Genomic DNA, 19,478 nt, shown 5'->3' with positions numbered 1-19,478 from the left:
CGCTCAGAGGCCAAGTCAGACTTATTGGAGCACAGATATTTGGGTGACAATTTCAATGTGAGGGACGACATGACGATTACTCAGAGACTAATGTTAGCATGGCCTTTACTTCACGCTACAGTTGGGATGCCAAGTGGATTTTCACTGAGTCTTTGAGGAAGCCACTGGTCATGGGAAAACATCCGGAAGAGGAGGATAGGTGATGAGATGCCTTTCGACCTCGATGTTAATTGGATTAGCATCTCAATCTAACACAGGAAACAAGAGAAATGTAATCTACAGGCAGATGGTCAGTTGTAATGATATCATTGTTGAGTCTACATTGACAGAAGAAAATACCAAAGTATTTGTTTTTTTGTTATTCATATAAGCTATGCATGAAAAAGCTGATCTACAATAAAGGTACATGTTTTGACATCTATGTGCCAGAGTGCTGAAACAGCTGCCAGCTTTAAGATCAAATCTTTAAATAAATATCTCAAAGTAAGAGGAATCAATTAAGCAAATTCATTTTTTGAACATAACTGATGATTTTCGAAAATGGCTTAAAATAATCCACTGCTAATGGTTGGCAAATACAATTGTTTCAGTAACTCAAGTGAAACATATTATATAGATCAATTACACAGAAATGGGTGTTTTTAAGCCTTTACTTCTGTTAATTATGCTTTTCTGCTTAAGGCTACTAAAAACATGACATTTTAATTTCTTGGAAAGCTAGAATATTACATCTAACCAATAACACACATTTTAATGCAGAAATGTGGGCTTAATGTAAAGTATGTTTAAAGGTTGTCATTTGCAAAATGCACTTTTAATCTGACAAATGAGCCTCATCAGAACAAATATTCTATAGCTGGAGATAAGAAATGAGCTCTTGAGGAGAAACTTATTTAGAAATCTCCCTTGCAAACGATACATTTCCTCCCTGTGATTAGTCCGTCAGTCCGTCACATTGTTTATCTCTGCTTCTCCACTTGTTCATGATGCATTCTGTCATCTGCAACTGAATAATTTTAAATATGTCCCTCAGAATAATATCCTAAACATTCTTGTCTCTGAATTCTGTGACTTAAGTGAAGCACTTTCAGTGTTTTACTGTTTCTCTTTTCTCTCTCTGTTGTCTGTCCTTTGACAAATGTAAATGCATCAGCAAAGTTTTAAAACCTATGTTCCTCCTTCACCGGTGATATTGTCCCTCTCTACCCACATCTTGCTATGCTGTTGCAGTAGCAGGTGACAGATGTCTCTGGCCTTAACAGCCTCATCCCAGGGTTAATGAGGGCCTGTTTCAGACCTCAACGCCCTGCAGGATTCCCTCATTAGAGCAGAGATCGAACCGCTACCATGAGCCTCTGGCGCCACAGGAATCACATTATTTTATAAGTTGCCTCACCTGTAGTCTCTGCCCAGAGTCCAGGAATGCTTTGTTAACAAGTGCTAATGTACCTCTGGAGAGGTTGTTAGAGGTTACACACTAATGTTACACAGTGTGGAATATGAGGGCTTGTTTTAGTCATGTTATTGCCTCCCACTGTGCATGAATCTGAAGGTATACATCCTGGGGTCAGAAATTAATTGGGCCTCAGGGTGAAAATGCACTTTGAAGTTAATAAAAAGATTGAGACAAAAAAAACTGAGGTCACGAAATGGGAGTTTCTTACATTTCTACCCTGCTCAAAATGTACTCATGAATCCATCATAGTCCTTTTACCGTGTTGTGGAGTGGTGCCGGTAATTTATTCATTAAAAAAAAATTTGTCTCCAGGATTCTTTCCGATATAATATGATGAGATATCATGACATGTGGGGGCACAAGAAAAGGAAAATAAAACAAATTCCAATGCAAAATAAAAAATATGTTAGTGGTCACAAAAAGTTCTCAAACTATTTCATGAAGAAAAACAATATTCTGTGATTTCAGTTCTTAGGCCGCTGTGACAGAGAAGACACGTTCTGTGAAATGACTAAAATAAAGCAGATGTAATTTCAGAAATGGCTCGAAGCTGTGAAAATGGCTCATTTCATAGTCATTGAGGTGGCCTCAATAACAGACCTCGCGTTTAACAAAGGGATTCTACATCAGCGGGACGGCTGCTCTTTTGGTGTCTTGTTGGAAGCAGACTGAAAAAAGGTTAGCAGTGCACAGACAAAGGTGGCAAGTAGCTTCAATATCCAGCCACGCAGGCTCAGATCCACATTCTTTCTCTGCGGCATATTTATTGCGTCGTGCTTCGGTGCACAAAAAGTGTCTGTCGGTATAATAGCAAATATTTCAGCTTCTCCAAGATTGCTCCACACCCACAGGCACCCACAGTTTATCAGGTGCAGCTGCAATCAATCAGCAATCAGCGCAGCGAAGCAGCAACACAGAATACATTTCCATACAATAAACAATCCAGTAGCTCTTTTTTTTTTTTACAACATCCACAAAACTTTGTAAATAATTAAGGCGGCAATAATGCTTCATTTGGCAAAGTCTCACAAGTCCGATGCTAAAATATAGTGTATTTTCTTGACTAAATAAGATTCTTTTTCTCTTTTGAAATGCATGTAAAATCAAACACAAAATTTGTTTTGAAAACATGTTAAAGAAAACTTGAATTTATAGCAATGTACTCAAATGTATATGCAGAAAATATATAGATACAGTCTTTAAAAGGATATGCTGCTCCCCAGGTTTCTTAGCAGTCTTGTCTAAATATGAGGTGACATACGCTACATTCACACGACAGGCACATGCGACCCATATCTGACCTTTCATGGCAGTCTCTACCACCTGATTTTGACACGCCCACCAAAAAAAATCTAATTTTTCCCACTTCCATAAGTGCCACTTATTCAAATATGTATCCAATAGTTTTCAAAATGTCTAGCCTGAAAGATCATGTTGAATTTTTTTACATCACTGACGTGAGACATGCATCATAATTCTGCAGCAGAAGAAACCAGGTGCTGTAAATCCAGACACAAACAATGATGGGAAATTAAAGTATCTTACCCTTCAAAGTGGGAAAGACAAGCAAACATAGCATTCAAGGTAGTAGATGTTGCTCTTCATAAGTCAAAGTACGGCTATTAAAAACAGCCACTTAGTGCACCACACGTTAATTGCCACTCCTGGTAAAGACGTGTGAGAAGGTTTAAAATAATTCAGTCTTTTGTTCCTCTAGTATAATTAAACACAGAACATTTCTGCCTTTAATTTGACTGCATTTGTTTAGTGAGGGGAAAAAAACAAATTAAGAAATAATTGTTTTTGTTTTGTTGTTTTACAAAATTACAGAGCCACAATTAGTCGCACCCTTAAGAATCCGATTAAAAGAAATGGAAATTAAGCTTTTTAATTTATACTTGTGTGTAGAAGCTTTTAATTAGTAAGCCATGACGGGGAAATAAATATGACTTTGACCATTTCTGTTTGCTTCTTTTCATGTTAAGAAAGACATTGTTGTTCCAGTAAGGCAGATGCATTGACCTGCTAATTTCTACAAAAAAGCTAACCACTGTAAACGTGGCCACAACTACAGTCAGAGCAATAAATAAGCTTAAAACAAAAGGAAGTTTAACCAGGACCCAATTTTTTTCTCATCCTTATACACATAGAAATGGATGTTAAAAAGTGTAAATAAAAATAAGTGTCTAAAAAATGAACCTGAGGATCTGAGCGTGCCAGATGTCTGACACTATATCTTCATCTGTTGAAGGTTTGCAGCTACACATTACAGTAACTATTACTAACATATCACACATTTCTTTCACAACCTCCATTTCCAGAGGGAGTTGCAAATGTCACAATCACTAAATCATCTGTCCATAGCAGGTGGATTTCTGGTTAGAGCCTCTGCAGTGTCAGAAAATCACTTGATCAGTTCTTAAAAAGTGCTTAAAATTATATGAATGTAGAGACTCTATTAGCTTATATTTTCGTTGAAACTTGTTTCTCTTCCAGGAATGAGGGCAACCCCTTACTTCAAATCGAAGTGGAGCCGACATCAGATGTGAGTCCTTCTTTGATCGATCTGAATTTAGGTGTTACTTCAAAGTTTTCAGATCAATGCGTTGCTTTGCATTTCCACATTGTCGTGTGAATTTGTGAGTGAATGTGAATGGAATGCAAGCAGAGCTCTCACCGTCACACTCATTTGCGTGGTTTTCCCATTTAGCATAATTTGTCTTGGCTCTCCGAGGTGCCTCCAGGTAAGTTATGCGTCAAAAGCAGCGAGACTGCTGCTCGTCAGTTCTGTTTCTGTAACAATGATGGATCCTGAGAAAATGTAATGCAGATTGCTTTGAATTATATCCCAGCTGGCATCTTTGAATAGCCTATTTTCACTCTTTCAGTTCATTATATTTAAAATCAAATCAGAGTAACTCAGCCACCTTTTTTTCCCCTCTAGTTGTTTTCTCTTTTTATAACTCTGTTTCCTTTGGTAAGAGCCTGAACAGCAGCCTGCATTTCAAACACACAGCCCAGATAACAATGAAGTTCTTCTTTAAATAGGAAGGCACTGATAATCAATAAGCTATGAGTTTATGTTCCAATTTATCCTTGTTTAACTGTTAAACAAGGACATATAGAAAGAATACTTAATTAATGCTTTTCTTTACTGCATTTTGTGGGACATGGACGTCTGTGGGGTTCTGTTTTTAGTTCATTTGTTTTAGCGATGTACTTTTTACACTTTCAAATTTAATTGTATGTTCTTTTTTGTAGATTTTAGAAGATTTAAAAAATATATATTATCTACTTTTAATTGTGAAATGTGAAAAGAACAGAATTGATCATATTTTTCTTTGCCTTCCTGCCACAAGGGATCATTACTTATTAATATAGAGAGCAGAGATTATACCATGTCCCAGTGTGAGAGCAGTCACTGCAAAACAGGATCTTATTGTTATTTTTACGTGATAAGACTAAATTGATTGCAGAGTTGATGCTTTTATGCTCTTAAGCAAATTATATTAGGGCAGGTAGCAGGTGTAACATAACAAAAAACTGCAGTTTCTGTGTTTATATCCTTGTGAATCTAGATGCATGTCTTATCTCTGATATTGACTGCCAATACTTTCAAATCCAGCATGTTCCATGACAGAGTCCGAAAGAGATAAAATAGAGCATCTTAAGATTTGTTCAGCTTTTCTATTACCTGCTGAATGTCTTGTTATGCTCCAAAGCCTCAATGAACCACGGGCATGTCTCAACATGATATAGGAACAATTTAAGCTTCATTTTTAAATTGTTTCTTATGTCTCTGTGTGATCTCTGGATTCATTTTTAAGTACCCCACTCATACTGAAACTAGTTAATTTTGAGTCATCTTCACTCACTAACAGAGTCTACACTGGGCAGTGTTGTTGTTAGAGCAACCTGGTAGAGCTAAGTGTGGCGTATTCACTGATTGGAAAGATGGGACTTTTGAGTTCCCAACCAGCCAATCAGCCGTCAAGGCCAATCAAACTGAAAATCATCCAGTTCCAGTGATACTCTGGTAGTAGGACGGAAGAATACAATGACTTACAATTGCAATCATCAGTACAATATCTATATGTGGAATATTGCAACCACAAAGGATTGCTTGGATACGATATTTGGCTGGATATTAGATTCACAGTGGCATATATGCAAACTCTACTTGCCTGTATTATATTTGTCCTGATAGATGGACTTCCATGTCAATGATGCCCAGAATGGATCTGGATTTTTGTAGGAGAGTTGCAAAAGTTCATGATTGAAGGGGACATTGTGAAGAATTGAAATATAGATAAAAGCCAGGAAAAATGTGGGTTATTTGCTATAAATATGTTAATCCCCATTTCCAACAACAATAACACAATTACTTGTTACTCTGTTAAGCTACAGTTCTAATTCCCTAGTTTGCGCTCTTTGCTTCACCACAGAATGAAGATGCCAACAACGAGGACTCCGGCGATGAGTTTGAGGAGATGAATTTGTCCCTTTTGTCTGCTCGCAACTTCCCACGCAAAGCCAGCCAGACGAGCATCTTCCTGCAGGAGTGGGACATCCCCTTTGAGCAGCTGGAGATTGGAGAGATGATCGGCAAAGGGCGCTTCGGCAAGGTGTTCCACGGACGGTGGCACGGAGAGGTCGCCATCCGACTGATCGACATCGAGCGGGACAACGAAGACCAGCTGAAGGCTTTCAAACGGGAGGTGATGGCGTACCGCAACACTCGCCATGAGAATGTGGTGCTGTTCATGGGGGTGTGCATGAGCCCACCGCATCTGGCCATCATCACCAGGTAGGGAGAAAAGATGCTGCAGATTATGTTGGGACAAGAAATCTGGGGGAGACAGTTCTGTTGAGGACTGAACAAGTTGTGTTGCTGCATCTTCTGTTTCTATTGTCAAGCTTTTCACAATCAGAAATATTTTCAAACGGACCGATTTATCCGTCAGTGGGAGAAAACCCAGGTGGGGATTGAAAGAGATGAAAATCGAACAGAATTACGTAGAAAAGGCCTAATTCTGTACATATATGTAAATGTATCGCACAGGTTTAAATAGGCTCTGTGTTAATTTGATATGTGGGTGTGCTGAACCGCATGGATCATACGGACAAATTGATGTACGGTATTAAGCCTGTCGCAATGAGAAATTAATCAATTAATAGCATGATTAATTAAAATGAGCTCATTAATTTCCATTATGATAATTGATATTTTTTAAAGGGCAATTTTGATTAGAGACTTCATAATCCCTTTTATTTTGTTGTGTGTTTTCTTTTTCCTCTTTATTTGTTGTTTTTGTTTGTGTTTTATTTTGCATATATTTTTCAGTGTGGGGTGTTCTGTACAAAATTAAAGTATTATACTTTTTAAGAAGGAAAACTTGCGTTATTATGCCATTATCAATATATCACTTGTGAATAATCTCAGAACAACAGTATTATCAATTATCACAATAATTTCTGGGGTAATTTATCATCCTGTAGCATTTGTAATCATAACAGCCCTAATTGGTATTCATCAAGCAATGCAACATTTAGAAAGGTAAAGAAATTGTGTGAACTTTTTACATAAAATATTACAAAAATAGCACTCTAGATTATTATTTTTAATGACATGCTTTTGACAGCATTCGTGCGAGTAAGAAAGTCAAATAAACAATACAGTTTACGTTTGTCCAGTGGTTCTGACTTGCTTCATGCTGATCGCATCATATCTGTGAACTGTGCGGTTTTGCTCTGCGGGCTGGCAGCTGTGAGGTCCTTGCAGTCAGCATCTCCCCCCTGGCACTCCTTTCAGATCAGCCACAGATCTGCTCCGTTACGGAGAGTCTGACAGTGAAACATGCAGACATTATGATTAGAACAGGCTGCGACTGTTGCCGAGTAGATGAACCACCCACACCTCACAGCAAACAGTGGATTTTTTCTGACAGGCTGATAGCAGATAAAGCATCGCAAGTGAACTTGAATGAATTTTCTCACGTAGTTAACACCTTTTAATTATTTCATGGATTAGTGCTTGCGTTCTCACAGTATAGGGAGAGGGGCCTGTTATTATTCAAGGACATCACAAGAAATGCTCTCATTTAATTAATTAGCAAAGCTAATTATGTTCAAAAGCAAATTGTTTGGATATTGGAGACTGCCATTGTTATCTTCACACTGGAAAAAAAAGTCACACAGAAAATCATCATCCTCTCATTTCTTCTCTTTCCTGTTCCGTTTATTTACTAAAGAATGGAGAATCTCACTGGATTCATATGCACTTTTTTTAGCAAACACATTTCTGCAAGAAAAACATCTCTGCTTTCTTCACATTTACTGTGTAACAGGTTACACGTTTGTAGTTGTAGTTTTATGACTGCAGGTGATGTCAGATGAAATTGCTGTGAATGCAGGGGAGCTGGCAGATGAGCTGCCTGCCTCCTGGAAACCTTCTCTGGTGATTGCTGAAAATAATAGCAAATGTCAGTACAAAAGGTGGCTTTTTTATCCTGCTTCTACATATCAGACTGATGATGAGGAGGAATATCTTTAAGATGCAACTCTAACAACCCTATACAGGTCAAAGTGCAACTTAGTTTAGTATAATCAAGCTAAAATAAAGTATATTGGTTATTTTTAAATGAGTAATTTCTGTTTGCGTGAGTTAGGTCATTAACACTGATTGCTTCCTTACTTTTCGATTGTTTCCTTTGTGACTAAGTCTGGATTGATTTTTTGCAGAGCACACAGAACACGTTTTATGCGTTTGACGTCATCTGTGATGTCATTGCTGCTTTTTTGCTCATGCACATGGCGTAACCACCTCATTTTGAAACACAGGGGTGAATCTCAGCATGTTAAGATGGCCTCGTTAGCGTTTTATTTATTTATTTTTGTCAGAGGTGAAGGTATTTGCCATCCGACACAGAAAGCTGCGTTTGAGAAAAAGGATGAAGTGGGATGGCTCCTAAAGATTTGGCTCCTGTCAGCTTGTCGCTACGAGATGAATATGTATGAATGGTGGGCCTCGGGTCCTTTGCTGGTCACCTGTGAGGGCTCAGTCGGGGTTGAGGGTCTCAAGTGTGAGGCAGTGGGGGGTTGGGAAGCTGTCTATTAAAATGCATTATGTGAGGGCAGCCCTGCAGAAGTGTTGCACCTTCTATCAGAAATGCAGCAATGAGGAAAATATTGTTTAATAATCACAAAATTAAAGCATAAAGCTGGATTAACAAAGATTCAGTCATAAAGATCCATTTCACACTGTATGGCTCAGTGTGTTTTTTTCAGGACCAGTACAGGTTGGGGACACTTTTTGAAGGGAACTATTGAAAGAGATTAACTTCTTAATGATATTCTACTGTATAATCAGTCACTCACAGGTTTGATATGAAGGCTTTACTTATCCAAGTGCAGATCACGCAGGTCATCTTGGTCTGAATGAGTATGCAGGGGATCTTCATATTGGACAGTTTATAGATCAACTATGTTGTGAAATACCTTTTTGAAAACAGATTCCTACAATCTTTGCTTCAATCTCTTTTGTATTTTTCTTCTCACAATGCAGATTTTATGGTTCATTTTTTTTATGCTGATTTAATGTTCTAAACTACGACCTTTCTCCTCTCTGTCAGCTTGTGTAAAGGCAGGACACTTTACTCTGTGGTGCGGGATGCCAAGGTTGTCCTGGACGTTAACAAGACGCGACAGATTGCACAAGAGATGGTCAAGGTAAAAGAAAAAAGAAACAACGTTGATTCCCAGGAACACTTCAGCAGCAAACATCGCATTACAGGACATTCACATATCTCCCTTCCCCTTCTTCTCAGGGGATGGGCTACCTCCACGCTAAGGGGATTTTACACAAAGACATGAAGTCCAAGAATGTGTTTTATGATAACGGCAAAGTCGTCATCACTGACTTTGGACTTTTTACCATATCTGGAGTTCTGCAGGCCGGCAGGTAAATATGCATGAAGCACGTTAGAGACAGAAGCTTACGTTTGTTTTGCAAATAAACACCTGGAAGCTTAATTCAAAACTGACACATGCAGCTTTTTGCTGTGACAGGGTGATTGGAAGCATATTTCGTTCATAAAAACTGAATTCAGAAGATGTTAAAAGCCTTCTTTTCTTTTTTCATAGGATTTCCAAGCTTCAAAGTCGAGCCTTTCATTCATCTAAGTTAAAGACAGACAACTTTGATTAAACACGTATTATCTTCACAAGGTTTTTTTTATTACATTAACACATATTTATAGCAAAATCATGGATTATGCAAAATATCAAACACTAAGGAGTTATTAGGTTTATTGTGGTTCTCCAATCTCTCTACACTGTTACTGAATTACTTTTTGATCTTTAAAATATGGCAGTAATTACTGAATGTACCAAAATATTCCACAATTACATATTTACATCTGCTCATAAACATCATTGGGGACTTTTACAAAAAACTTAAGTTTCATACCAAAGGAATAACAGAATTTTTATAAATGTGAAATATAAGACTGTCCCTTGATAATTTTTTTTTTAACCCTTGCATACTTGTTCTATTAAAACTTTCATATACACCAACCCAAAAGCTTACCAGGGTCTCAGGTTCTGGATTCTGTTCCTTTAACACACCAAGTAGTTCAGTAATCTTACATATTCCAAAAAAGCCTCTTTTGTCAGAAAACTGTTTGAATTGAAGGTCCTGGGTCTTTCATTGGCACAATAACCTGAAGCTCACGTCCAGCAACACAAAAGAAGGTTTGAAAAGGAGACAAAGAACAATTTTAAGCTCACCAGAAACAGCCTCCTATCTAAATCCTTCTGAAAATCTTTGCAAGGCTGACATTTGTCCTCACAAAACAAATATCTACACATTTAGACCTTGAGGTTCTTAAATGGGTAAGAGTGCCTAAAAGTAGCATCAGAGAGACTCAGAAAGTCAAAGATTGCGGTGCCATCACCTTTTCTCTGATTGGTTCAGTTGTCCAACGTTGCAGGTTTTTGTGTCTGTATGGGAATTTGATGGTTAGGTGATCCTTTGAGGTTTTTATAATTAATCAACATGTTTGACTCCATGTTTATGAAAATAATTTGTGTGTATGGATAAAATAGAAGATTATAATTAAATAATAAGACGTGTGTAAGAAGTGCTGATCAATTGATCATAAGTGAAAGAGACTGTAATCTATAGACCAGTTTCTAACTGATGTTTTCTAATTTTTCACAAAATTAAAAGCAAATGTAATTTCCCATTCCGATTGGCAACGGAAAAGTAAGCTTGGTTTGCTGCTGGCATCAGGTAAGTTTACACTGAGTCATATTGCTCTCTATAACCAAACCAGCGGTTTTATTAGCAAAGCACTTTGTAGTTCATGTTTTGTCTTTCTGCTATAAAGAAACAATAATTACATTTACCCTAATCATGATCACAACACTATTTGCACTGACACTAAAACAATCTACTGCAATAATCAATGTGACACAAGCTGTCCAAACAGTAGCTCTATACATTTAATAATAAAAGTCTAAATGTCAAACCACACTGGCCTTAAGCCTCCAGAAACAATAATTATGTTTGCTATGTGTTTTTCAAGGAAATTCAGATGCCTATGGCAAACCTGCGACTCTTTTATTTTTTAGTCTGGAAACATGACGGCACCACAGATGGCTGAAGACACCATCATGTATTTCCTTGTCGTTTTTTTTTCCCCCCTCATGTCGTTGCGGTGGAATTTGACACGGTGCAATCCTTAAAATTCAATTTAATATATGGCAAAGCTGTTTTAAGCAAACCAGAATTCTGGCTCTATGGATGCAACAAACTACATAAAAGCAAGTTATCACAACACAACAGGAAGAGACACACTCTGTAACAAATACCCGCGTTTGTGTCTTTCTGCTTTGCAGCCGGAGAGAAGACAAACTGAGAATCCCCAACGGCTGGCTGTGTCACCTGGCCCCAGAAATTATTCAGCAGCTTTCTCCAGACACAGAGGAGGACAAGCTTCCTTTCTCCAAACAGTCAGACATCTTTGCTTTCGGGTGAGTGTCCTCTAACCAGATGTCCAGGTCTTTGTTTGTCCGGACGGTGTCTGAGTCTGGATATTTATAGCCAACTGTTGACAATCCGAAAATGGGCAGAAATTCAAGCAGCAGCCAGTGAGTTAAGGAAGCAAACTTATAAAGTTTAATTAAATACTATGGATGAAGCTACGTAATGGAGAGTATATCATTAGAAAAGCCAGCTACTTAATCTGAGTAAAAGGCAAATATAAATACAAATGTTAACTATAATGAAAAATATATTTTTTAACCCACTTTCTGAAAACTTTTTGTAGTAATCCCCTTTTTTAGCTGTTTTTGAGCAGCTAACCACATGTCCAGGTTATCATCTGGTTAGATTTGATGGTAAATGTTGTTCTTGAGGATCGTGCTAATAGTAAGTAATATATTAAATAAAATAAATTGGTGCAAAACCCTCACTTTCTTCAGACACACTCAGACTGTCTTTGATTTGCTTCGTTTCTGCCTTTTAAAAAAATGCAGTTACACATTTTGAGTGAATTCATCCTACCAAATCTGAGAGTTATTACATATAGATTGCTTTTCTAAGTGTCAAATAAGTCTCTCAGACAAAAGTCTCTCCATTCTCCTCCTTCAGTGACCAATTTTATATGCGCCCTAAGTTGATTAAAATATCACTTCGGCTCCACTTTCTCCTCCACATCCATTACGGCTTGGCTTGTGGGGGTAGACCCTGCTCTATTGACTATTAACACAGCGTTTTCAGACGGTTCTCCCGTATGGATGCTTCATCGCTCTTATTATTCTGAAAGGAAGACAAGCGCAGCACTTGTGCACAATGTCCCGCTGCTCTGTTGGCCTTTGTGCTACCTGGAGGTGACCCCCTTGGCTGTTATGCATATTCATCAACAATCAAGCGTCAGCTTTTATTTTTTTTCATTACTCCTGGCATTGAGCTATTTTTATTCTACTCAAACATGTTGTACAGGAGTGAAAATGGTCTATTTGCACCAAAAAACTGTATGTGTTTTCTGCAGTAACCATATTTACAAATAATCTAGATTCATTATAAAACATATAATAAATAACTCTACTAATGTTTCTGCATGGATCCCTTCTATGCACCAGTGTGATCTAATTCTGAAAGTATTAATTGGATCGTGATGTTTTTGCCTATCTGAATTCTACTGGTTGATTTAATTCTTTAACAAAATGAGATAAGATAGTTCAAAGCGGTGACGCACTCCGCTCGTCTCCGTCTCCGCAGCACCATCTGGTATGAGTTACATGCACGTGAGTGGCCTTACAAGAGTCAGCCAGCGGAGGTGATCATATGGCAGATTGGAAGTGGCATGAAGCCGAACCTTGCCCAAACTGGGATGGGGAAGGAGATACTGGTAAGGACTTTCTTCCTTTTTTTTACTTGATCATGAGTCACATTTCTGACAGGATTAGTTTCCAAAGTATGATGAATTCAAAATATCGTGTTTATATAGGCCCAATTTACACAACCCATCTCATTTTAATTCACTTTAAAAATTAGAAGCATAAAACAATATCCAGCTACGTAGACTTTGGACCCAAACATTGAACTCTTTCAATCATTCTGGCCCGACAAATGGATCATAACTAACTAGCATTAGGTCTGTTTAATAGTCTGAATGTTGGTAAAATGACACAGAGAAATACATTTCTGAAAGTGAGCCTAAGTCTAAAAAGGTTTTTAAATTGTAAATTAGCAACATCCATTATTTCATTTTATATAATTAAACTTCAGGGTTCTTGCTGATTAAAATATGTCTGAAAAAGGCTTGCAAGTAATAATTAAACGTAGATAAAACTAGAACGAGTTCTACTCGCAGCTGTGATGGAATTGTTGATTAAATTTCAGCTTTAGTGAGAAAATACCAGTTATTACTTTTTTTTATTTTGGGGTAAATGGAATGAATGGACTAATACTAAATCTAGTAAGGAAAGTTAAGAGTCGAACATTGAGCTTCTTCTGATTAAAAAATGGAAAACTGTTGGCTGGGACTTATGTGTAAAAAATATCTAAATGTTTCAAGCTGCTTTTATTCTTTTCTTTTCCATCCTCACTTATAAAAACACCTCTGATATCTTCTCCTGAGATGTAAATGTTCTTACATATTTCTCTCCCTACACAGTTATTAGCAACTCTGGTGGAAAAAGAAAACAAAACAAGTTAATAATGAATTCAGCTTCTATTGCAGTAACATGATCTTACACTGACCAATTGGAAATACAAAATATGAAGAAATAATGTTATATTTAACAAAATCACTTATTTCACAGTTATTGGTGATCATATTGTTTCACATTATATAACTATAAAGAACTTTGTAACTTATACTTCTTAAGTAAGTGAGAATCTGGGGCATTTTAAGTAGGAATGCATCTTAAAGAAAACTGTCTTTAAGTGAAAACAAGAGTATTCAAACCGCTTGAACTTTTTCTTTTTTTTTTGCATTTTCTCCCTTTGCCTGCAAACTTTGTTAGAATCTATTGTGATAGCCCAACAAGATGGATAAGGACAATTACTTTTTGTTTTCAGAATGTTTTACACATGCAAAGTTTCCATCAGCCTTTAACCAATGTCAACAATAGTATCTGACTACAAAAATCGTTTTTATGGAACAACAAAAAATAGCTGTCTCATTTATATTCTAATTCAAATTTATGTGCTGTTTTGTGTTGATGCATGAAATAAAATTCCCACTAAATAAACAAAATTTACAGCTGTAATGAGACAGAACATGGGGAAATTAAAGTAGTATGAATATCTTTGCCCAGTGAGCAAAAAGGAAGTGAAATGATTTCCATTTTGTTTGTTTTTTTGTTGTTGTTTTTTTTCCCAGGATATTTTGCTGATGTGCTGGGCGTACAAGCCAGAAGAGCGGCCCAGCTTCTCCAAGCTGGTAGATTTACTGGAAAAGTTGCCAAAAAGGAACCGCCGCCTTTCCCATCCAGGGCACTTCTGGAAGTCAGCTGAGTATGTCAAATGAGTTAGGCCATAAAACAACAGTCCACTGCTTTTACCAATCAGCCGCCATTACTCCACATAAATATCCCACCTCTTTAAAGAGTGCACTGAATCTAAAATCCAGCCCAGTGACGAAAACTGCCCATGCTGTGCGTATTTCTATGGAATGTTGGCATTTGTGTGTACAGATGAGTTGACTGTCCACTTCCTCAAAGCAGTTGGGACTCATGTTTTCTTTAATTTGATGTTAAACACACTGTATATTTCTCCTTTATTTTTCAGTCTTTTCTGAGTGATTCGCTTGCTTCATTATATTTAATTTGTTTCTTGGATGTATCTTCCTTGTAACTTTCAACAGATCACGTCATCTTTAAAAAAAACATGTCTGAGAACAAATGTATATATTATTTTCACGTCTTGCTTTCTTGTTTTGAATGAACGCAGCTGTTGTACATCACACACTGTGCATATATTCATAACATTGTCTTACCATTCCTTATGTCTATCAGCTCTGTAGACACATTTCGTCATATTTACCTCATGGTTTTTTCATGTATGAATGTCCTCTTCACGTGTTTGTTGAACTTAAATGTCCTTTTATTTCCACCGTAACATCTGAATGTGAAGAAGGCAGTGTCCCTGTTTGTTTGAGAATGTGTCGGGCCAGTGTTTTGATGAGACTGTTCTCTGGTTAGCCTAAGCTTTGAATATTATCTGTGAACAGAGGAGATGCTGGAACAGCTGCAGCCTTTGAGCAGGATTCCCTCACTTGATGCTTTTCTGTGAAAAATACACTTGAAATGTATCCAAACTGTTGCTAAAACTAAATATCAAACATGCTGTCGCTGAGCCCTTCTCACCAAGAACCAGTTCACTTGAGATAAAGTAGGTAAATATAATTTCATATTGTGATAAAAAGCTAACGCTTGCTACTCAATTCAGTTAATTCAAGAAATGTTTACCCTTTAAATGTGAGCTTTCTGAACCCTGAGAATAAACAGAATATGGAACTAAAAAGGTTTACTGGGAAACATTGAGTGCTACAGGTCAAAATAAATTCTAAATGTTTGTTTTTAGCTTGTACAAATCAAGTCAGGGCTGGTTATAAGCAATGTTGTAGTCACTGAAAAGAAAACCTTTAATTTAATTGTATCCCATGTTCGTTAATCTTAAAATAAAAGATGTGCATTTTGAAAAAAATTAAAATATTTCATCCTGCAGATGCCATGATATGACATTTTATGTTTTTCTTTTTCAAAAATTGACAAATTTATGGTTTAAAAGTTCAATGACACATTAACTTGCAAAAGAAAAATGCACATTTGGGTTCTAGAAATTATCCAATGTACATGATGTTAAAAAAAAAAGAAAGAAACATACAAAACATGGCACTATGCCATTATTTGTAAATGAAAAGTAAAGTCAAACACAAAAAACCTGAGACAATGTTTTGCTCCCTTGGTTTTAAGGAGGACAAATTTGAATTTGAAGCATTGAGTTGTGTCTCTACGCTGCAAAAATAACAAAATCATATGTCGTGTTTCTATCTAGTTCCTATTGCAAGTAACCTAGAATACATGAAATTAGAGAAAACTGGCTTACAGGTAACTTTTCTCCAAGCTATAGGAGAAAAGTTCAAAATGTCTGCTGTATATTTGATTGAACATTGTGAAGATTTTAATCCCTATTTTTTTTTTTTATCACAACAGCCTTTTACTCCTCTTCCACTTATTTTTGACTACAACACTGCTTAAGATTACTGTGGAGCACAAAGTAATCTTAAATGCGTAATGTTACTTTAATTGCACAAATATTTTATATAAATATTTTACTTACCTGTAGGTCTCCTTCTTATTGTAACTTAACAAGTAACTAAAATCTGGCAAAACCTTCCCTTTAACATATCAGCAGAGACATATCAAAAGTCATGTAACCCCAGCCCAGACCATTTTTCTACTTCATGCTGTATATTAAAGTAGATTTTAAATGTATGTCTTAGAGGTAGAGCAAACCTGAGTCATAATATCACGAATCATCACAGGACATGAGCTGTAAACTGCTTTTACTCTCTCCAGCCACGTCAGATAGGTAGAGACAATCTAATCATGTGAAATAGCCATTTTCCACCTCATTATAAACACATCTGCCAGTGTTTTTAAATGCATATAAACAATCTGCTACTTTTTTTCACCGTATTGTTTGGAAGTCTATTTGTCTCTTCAAATATGGTTAGTAAATCACTTAAATTTTTACTGTTTGCAACTTTCAAGTGCATGAGAAGGACTATGAGAGATTTATTTAAAAAAAATTCACATATATACTATATGATATACATATAGTATATATATATATAAGATTGTTTTGGTATATTTATAGGTAAACTGAAAGGTCAGGCTGGCATCTTAAATAAAGAGTTGCAACCTGTGTAGATAAAAAAAACGTGTCAACAACCTGACAGGAAGTCTGATATATAACATTTGTGCCAAGTGTACATAACAGATTGTAGAATATGTTTTATCATCACTTGCCGTAATATTTATATTTCTTGTGGATTTTTTGAGCTTTTTTCTTTTGAATGTACAAATTGTGTTGTGTTCTCCTTTTGTTCCCTTTTGTTTTGGTTCATATGAATTTATTTTCCTTCATTTTATTTCTGATTGCATAGATTCTGTGTTGTTTTTTTTCCCCTTGATTCTGTCCTTGTGTTGTAGATTATAGCTACCAAAAAGCTTGTATTTACTGATACCTGATGGTCCATGGCTTAGTGATGAGTAGATTTTGGTCATGAGCTCTTTTATTTGCACTCATCCTTTAAAAGTGTATAAGAATAAAAAAAACTCTTTTCATTTTGGATGTTTTCTATTTTCTTTTATGCAACCTTTATCCATGTTTTACTTTGATGAACGATTTTTGATGCATCTTCACTGAACAAAGTTAGTGGTTTATCAGCACTTTCTGCCAAAAGTATTTAAGTTTTAAAGACTGAGACATAAAAAAGGATAAGCATAGTTTATTATTATATATCTTAATGTTGTATTTGCATTTTAAAAAAACAAGCACAGAAATATATGTACCGTATTTTACGCACTATAAGGCGCACCTAAAAACCTTCAATTTCCTCAAAAGCCGACAGTGCGCCTTATAATCCGGTGCGCCTTATATATGGACCAATATTGAGCCACAACAGGTCTAGCAACTACGGTAAGCAGCCGCCCACTTCATTTTCGCCTGTAGAAGAAGAAGCGCACGGTGCATGCTGGGATAGTTGTCAGAATGCTGGTTTGCTAATAAAGTTTGACTGACCTATCTACCTACCGACCGTCTAGAATCAGGTCGTCTGCAGGTCATTTAGCACCACGTTCTCCACCACCATGCTGTGCGCGAACGGAGAAGGGTGACCATCGTCCGGCAACGCCCCGGCCCAGTCGCGGAAGGCTCTCCTCACCGACCGGAGTCGGACTGTTTTGTTGACATTCCCTTTAGTGCAGCTCCATCTAGTGGATGCATAACGTAACTCCAGCCTCTCCTGCAGCGTCTATTCTATACGCCTTATAATGCGGTGCACCTTATATATGAAAAAAGTTTTAAAATAGGCCATTCATTGAAAATGCGCCTTATAATCCGGTACGCCTTATAGAGCGGAAAATACGGTATAACTAAATAAACAGGAAGAAGGCCTTAAGTGGTTCTCTGTGTCACATCGTATTTAAAATAAAAATATCTATTACTTTAAAAAGATTCTTAGGGGCAAAATAACCATGCAACCATTAGTTTTGTTTAATATATGGATATATTTCTATATAATATATATTTTTACGTGAGCACTGCCTCGTGCAAAACACTCTGCTTATAAATGCCATTACACAAATTCTAACCCTCAACTGTCAAGATAACACACTGGTGGTGAGACTGCTGTGAAACGACAGCATGTGACACAGCTGAAACGATAACAAGCAGGTTTATATTATTTGAAGTTTTAAAAGAAAAAAAAAAACTAATTAACTTGATTCACCCTTCTGGTAATGCCCAATATTAGCTTCTTACATAGTCACGAGAACATCAATAAAAGAAATAATGTCCTTGGTTCAAGTATCGTCACAAAGCAATTATGAAGTCTGAAACACTGACACTTTGTCATTTCCGTCTTTGCTTTGGTAAAAAGAACGAGGAAATCTGTCCTGTACGGCTGAGAGAGTTATTAAATTAAAAACTCTGCAGGCAGGATGGCAATAAAAGGTCCAGTTTATATTTGGCATTCCCCTATATTTAAAGAAGTTGGATTAAAGAAATGAAAAATATTGTGGCAAGTTCCTCAGAGGTCAAATGAGAAAAGAAATAGAATTTTTTTATCTAATCTTTTGGAGTTACTTAATTGCAAAAGGGTTACAAATAATCATGTAAATGCACATATACAACAGAAAGCTTTAAATCAGGAACTTGAGCACGAAGTCAGTGTTCTGAAATTATTAGATGTTTCTCTACTCAAAACTCCCTAGTCACATAATTTGGTCATATCCAGGACTACAGAACCTAATCGCATCCTTAGAAGGCATTTTAAGCATTTTATTCAAGTGTTGGACCAGGAACATTTTGAAAGTTTGCAGGATACACCATCAGCCCTCAAGAAATTAAGACTGTGGTTCTCAAACTGATACAAGTACCTCTGGATACAGTGACAGAATCGCCCAAAAATAATCGCAGCTGCATCTGCAACCGACTTACAGATGCTGAATGCAAATGAATGTCACACTTTGTTTTGGTCTATTGCATGTGTCCTCATAAAATACACATTTTACTATGGTTGTACAAAAGAAACAGAGCACACCTGAGTGTAATTTGATCATGTTTAGCACATTTTTTAAAAGTATCCTATCCTCACATTCTTACTAAAAATATCCATATTGTCTATATTGGTTTCATATGCTGTCTTAGGCCCGATCAAAATTATTTCTTATTTAGAAAAATGGAATGTGTTGTGCGTTCTTTTACTGATAAAAACACAGG

At 36.7% G+C, this 19,478-nt stretch overlaps 1 protein-coding gene and 1 long non-coding RNA gene across 4 annotated transcripts in view; one reads left to right on the top strand and one right to left on the bottom strand.

The window, feature by feature from the left end:
* Nucleotides 1–19,478, top strand: part of ksr2 (kinase suppressor of ras 2) — a 107,124-nt gene that overhangs the window by 72,799 nt on the left and 14,847 nt on the right. For 2 of the 3 annotated variants that reach the window (XM_008417883.2, XM_008417880.2), the window contains 7 exons: nt 3,953–4,001; nt 5,902–6,263; nt 9,088–9,184; nt 9,283–9,416; nt 11,357–11,491; nt 12,741–12,870; nt 14,350–17,325. In XM_008417883.2, coding sequence (XP_008416105.2) covers nt 3,953–4,001; nt 5,902–6,263; nt 9,088–9,184; nt 9,283–9,416; nt 11,357–11,491; nt 12,741–12,870; nt 14,350–14,496 — 1,054 coding nt within the window. In that variant the 3' untranslated portion in view covers nt 14,497–17,325. Of the gene's footprint in view, nt 1–3,952; nt 4,002–5,901; nt 6,264–9,087; nt 9,185–9,282; nt 9,417–11,356; nt 11,492–12,740; nt 12,871–14,349; nt 17,326–19,478 lie in introns of those variants that run through there. The other variant, XM_008417882.3, reaches the window with a different exon arrangement.
* Nucleotides 89–3,945, bottom strand: LOC103469868 (uncharacterized). Its single transcript, XR_534418.3, has 2 exons — nt 3,002–3,945; nt 89–248 (listed from the first exon to the last, which is right to left on the bottom strand). It is a non-coding gene; the product is annotated as an uncharacterized LOC103469868 (long non-coding RNA).

This window comes from Poecilia reticulata, chromosome 9 (assembly GCF_904066995.2).
Source record: "Poecilia reticulata chromosome 9, P_reticulata-male-v2, whole genome shotgun sequence".
In the NCBI taxonomy this organism is placed as follows: Eukaryota; Metazoa; Chordata; class Actinopteri; order Cyprinodontiformes; family Poeciliidae; genus Poecilia; species Poecilia reticulata.
Note: the sequence above shows the minus strand (reverse complement) of the source record. Positions and strands in the feature narration are given on the sequence as shown.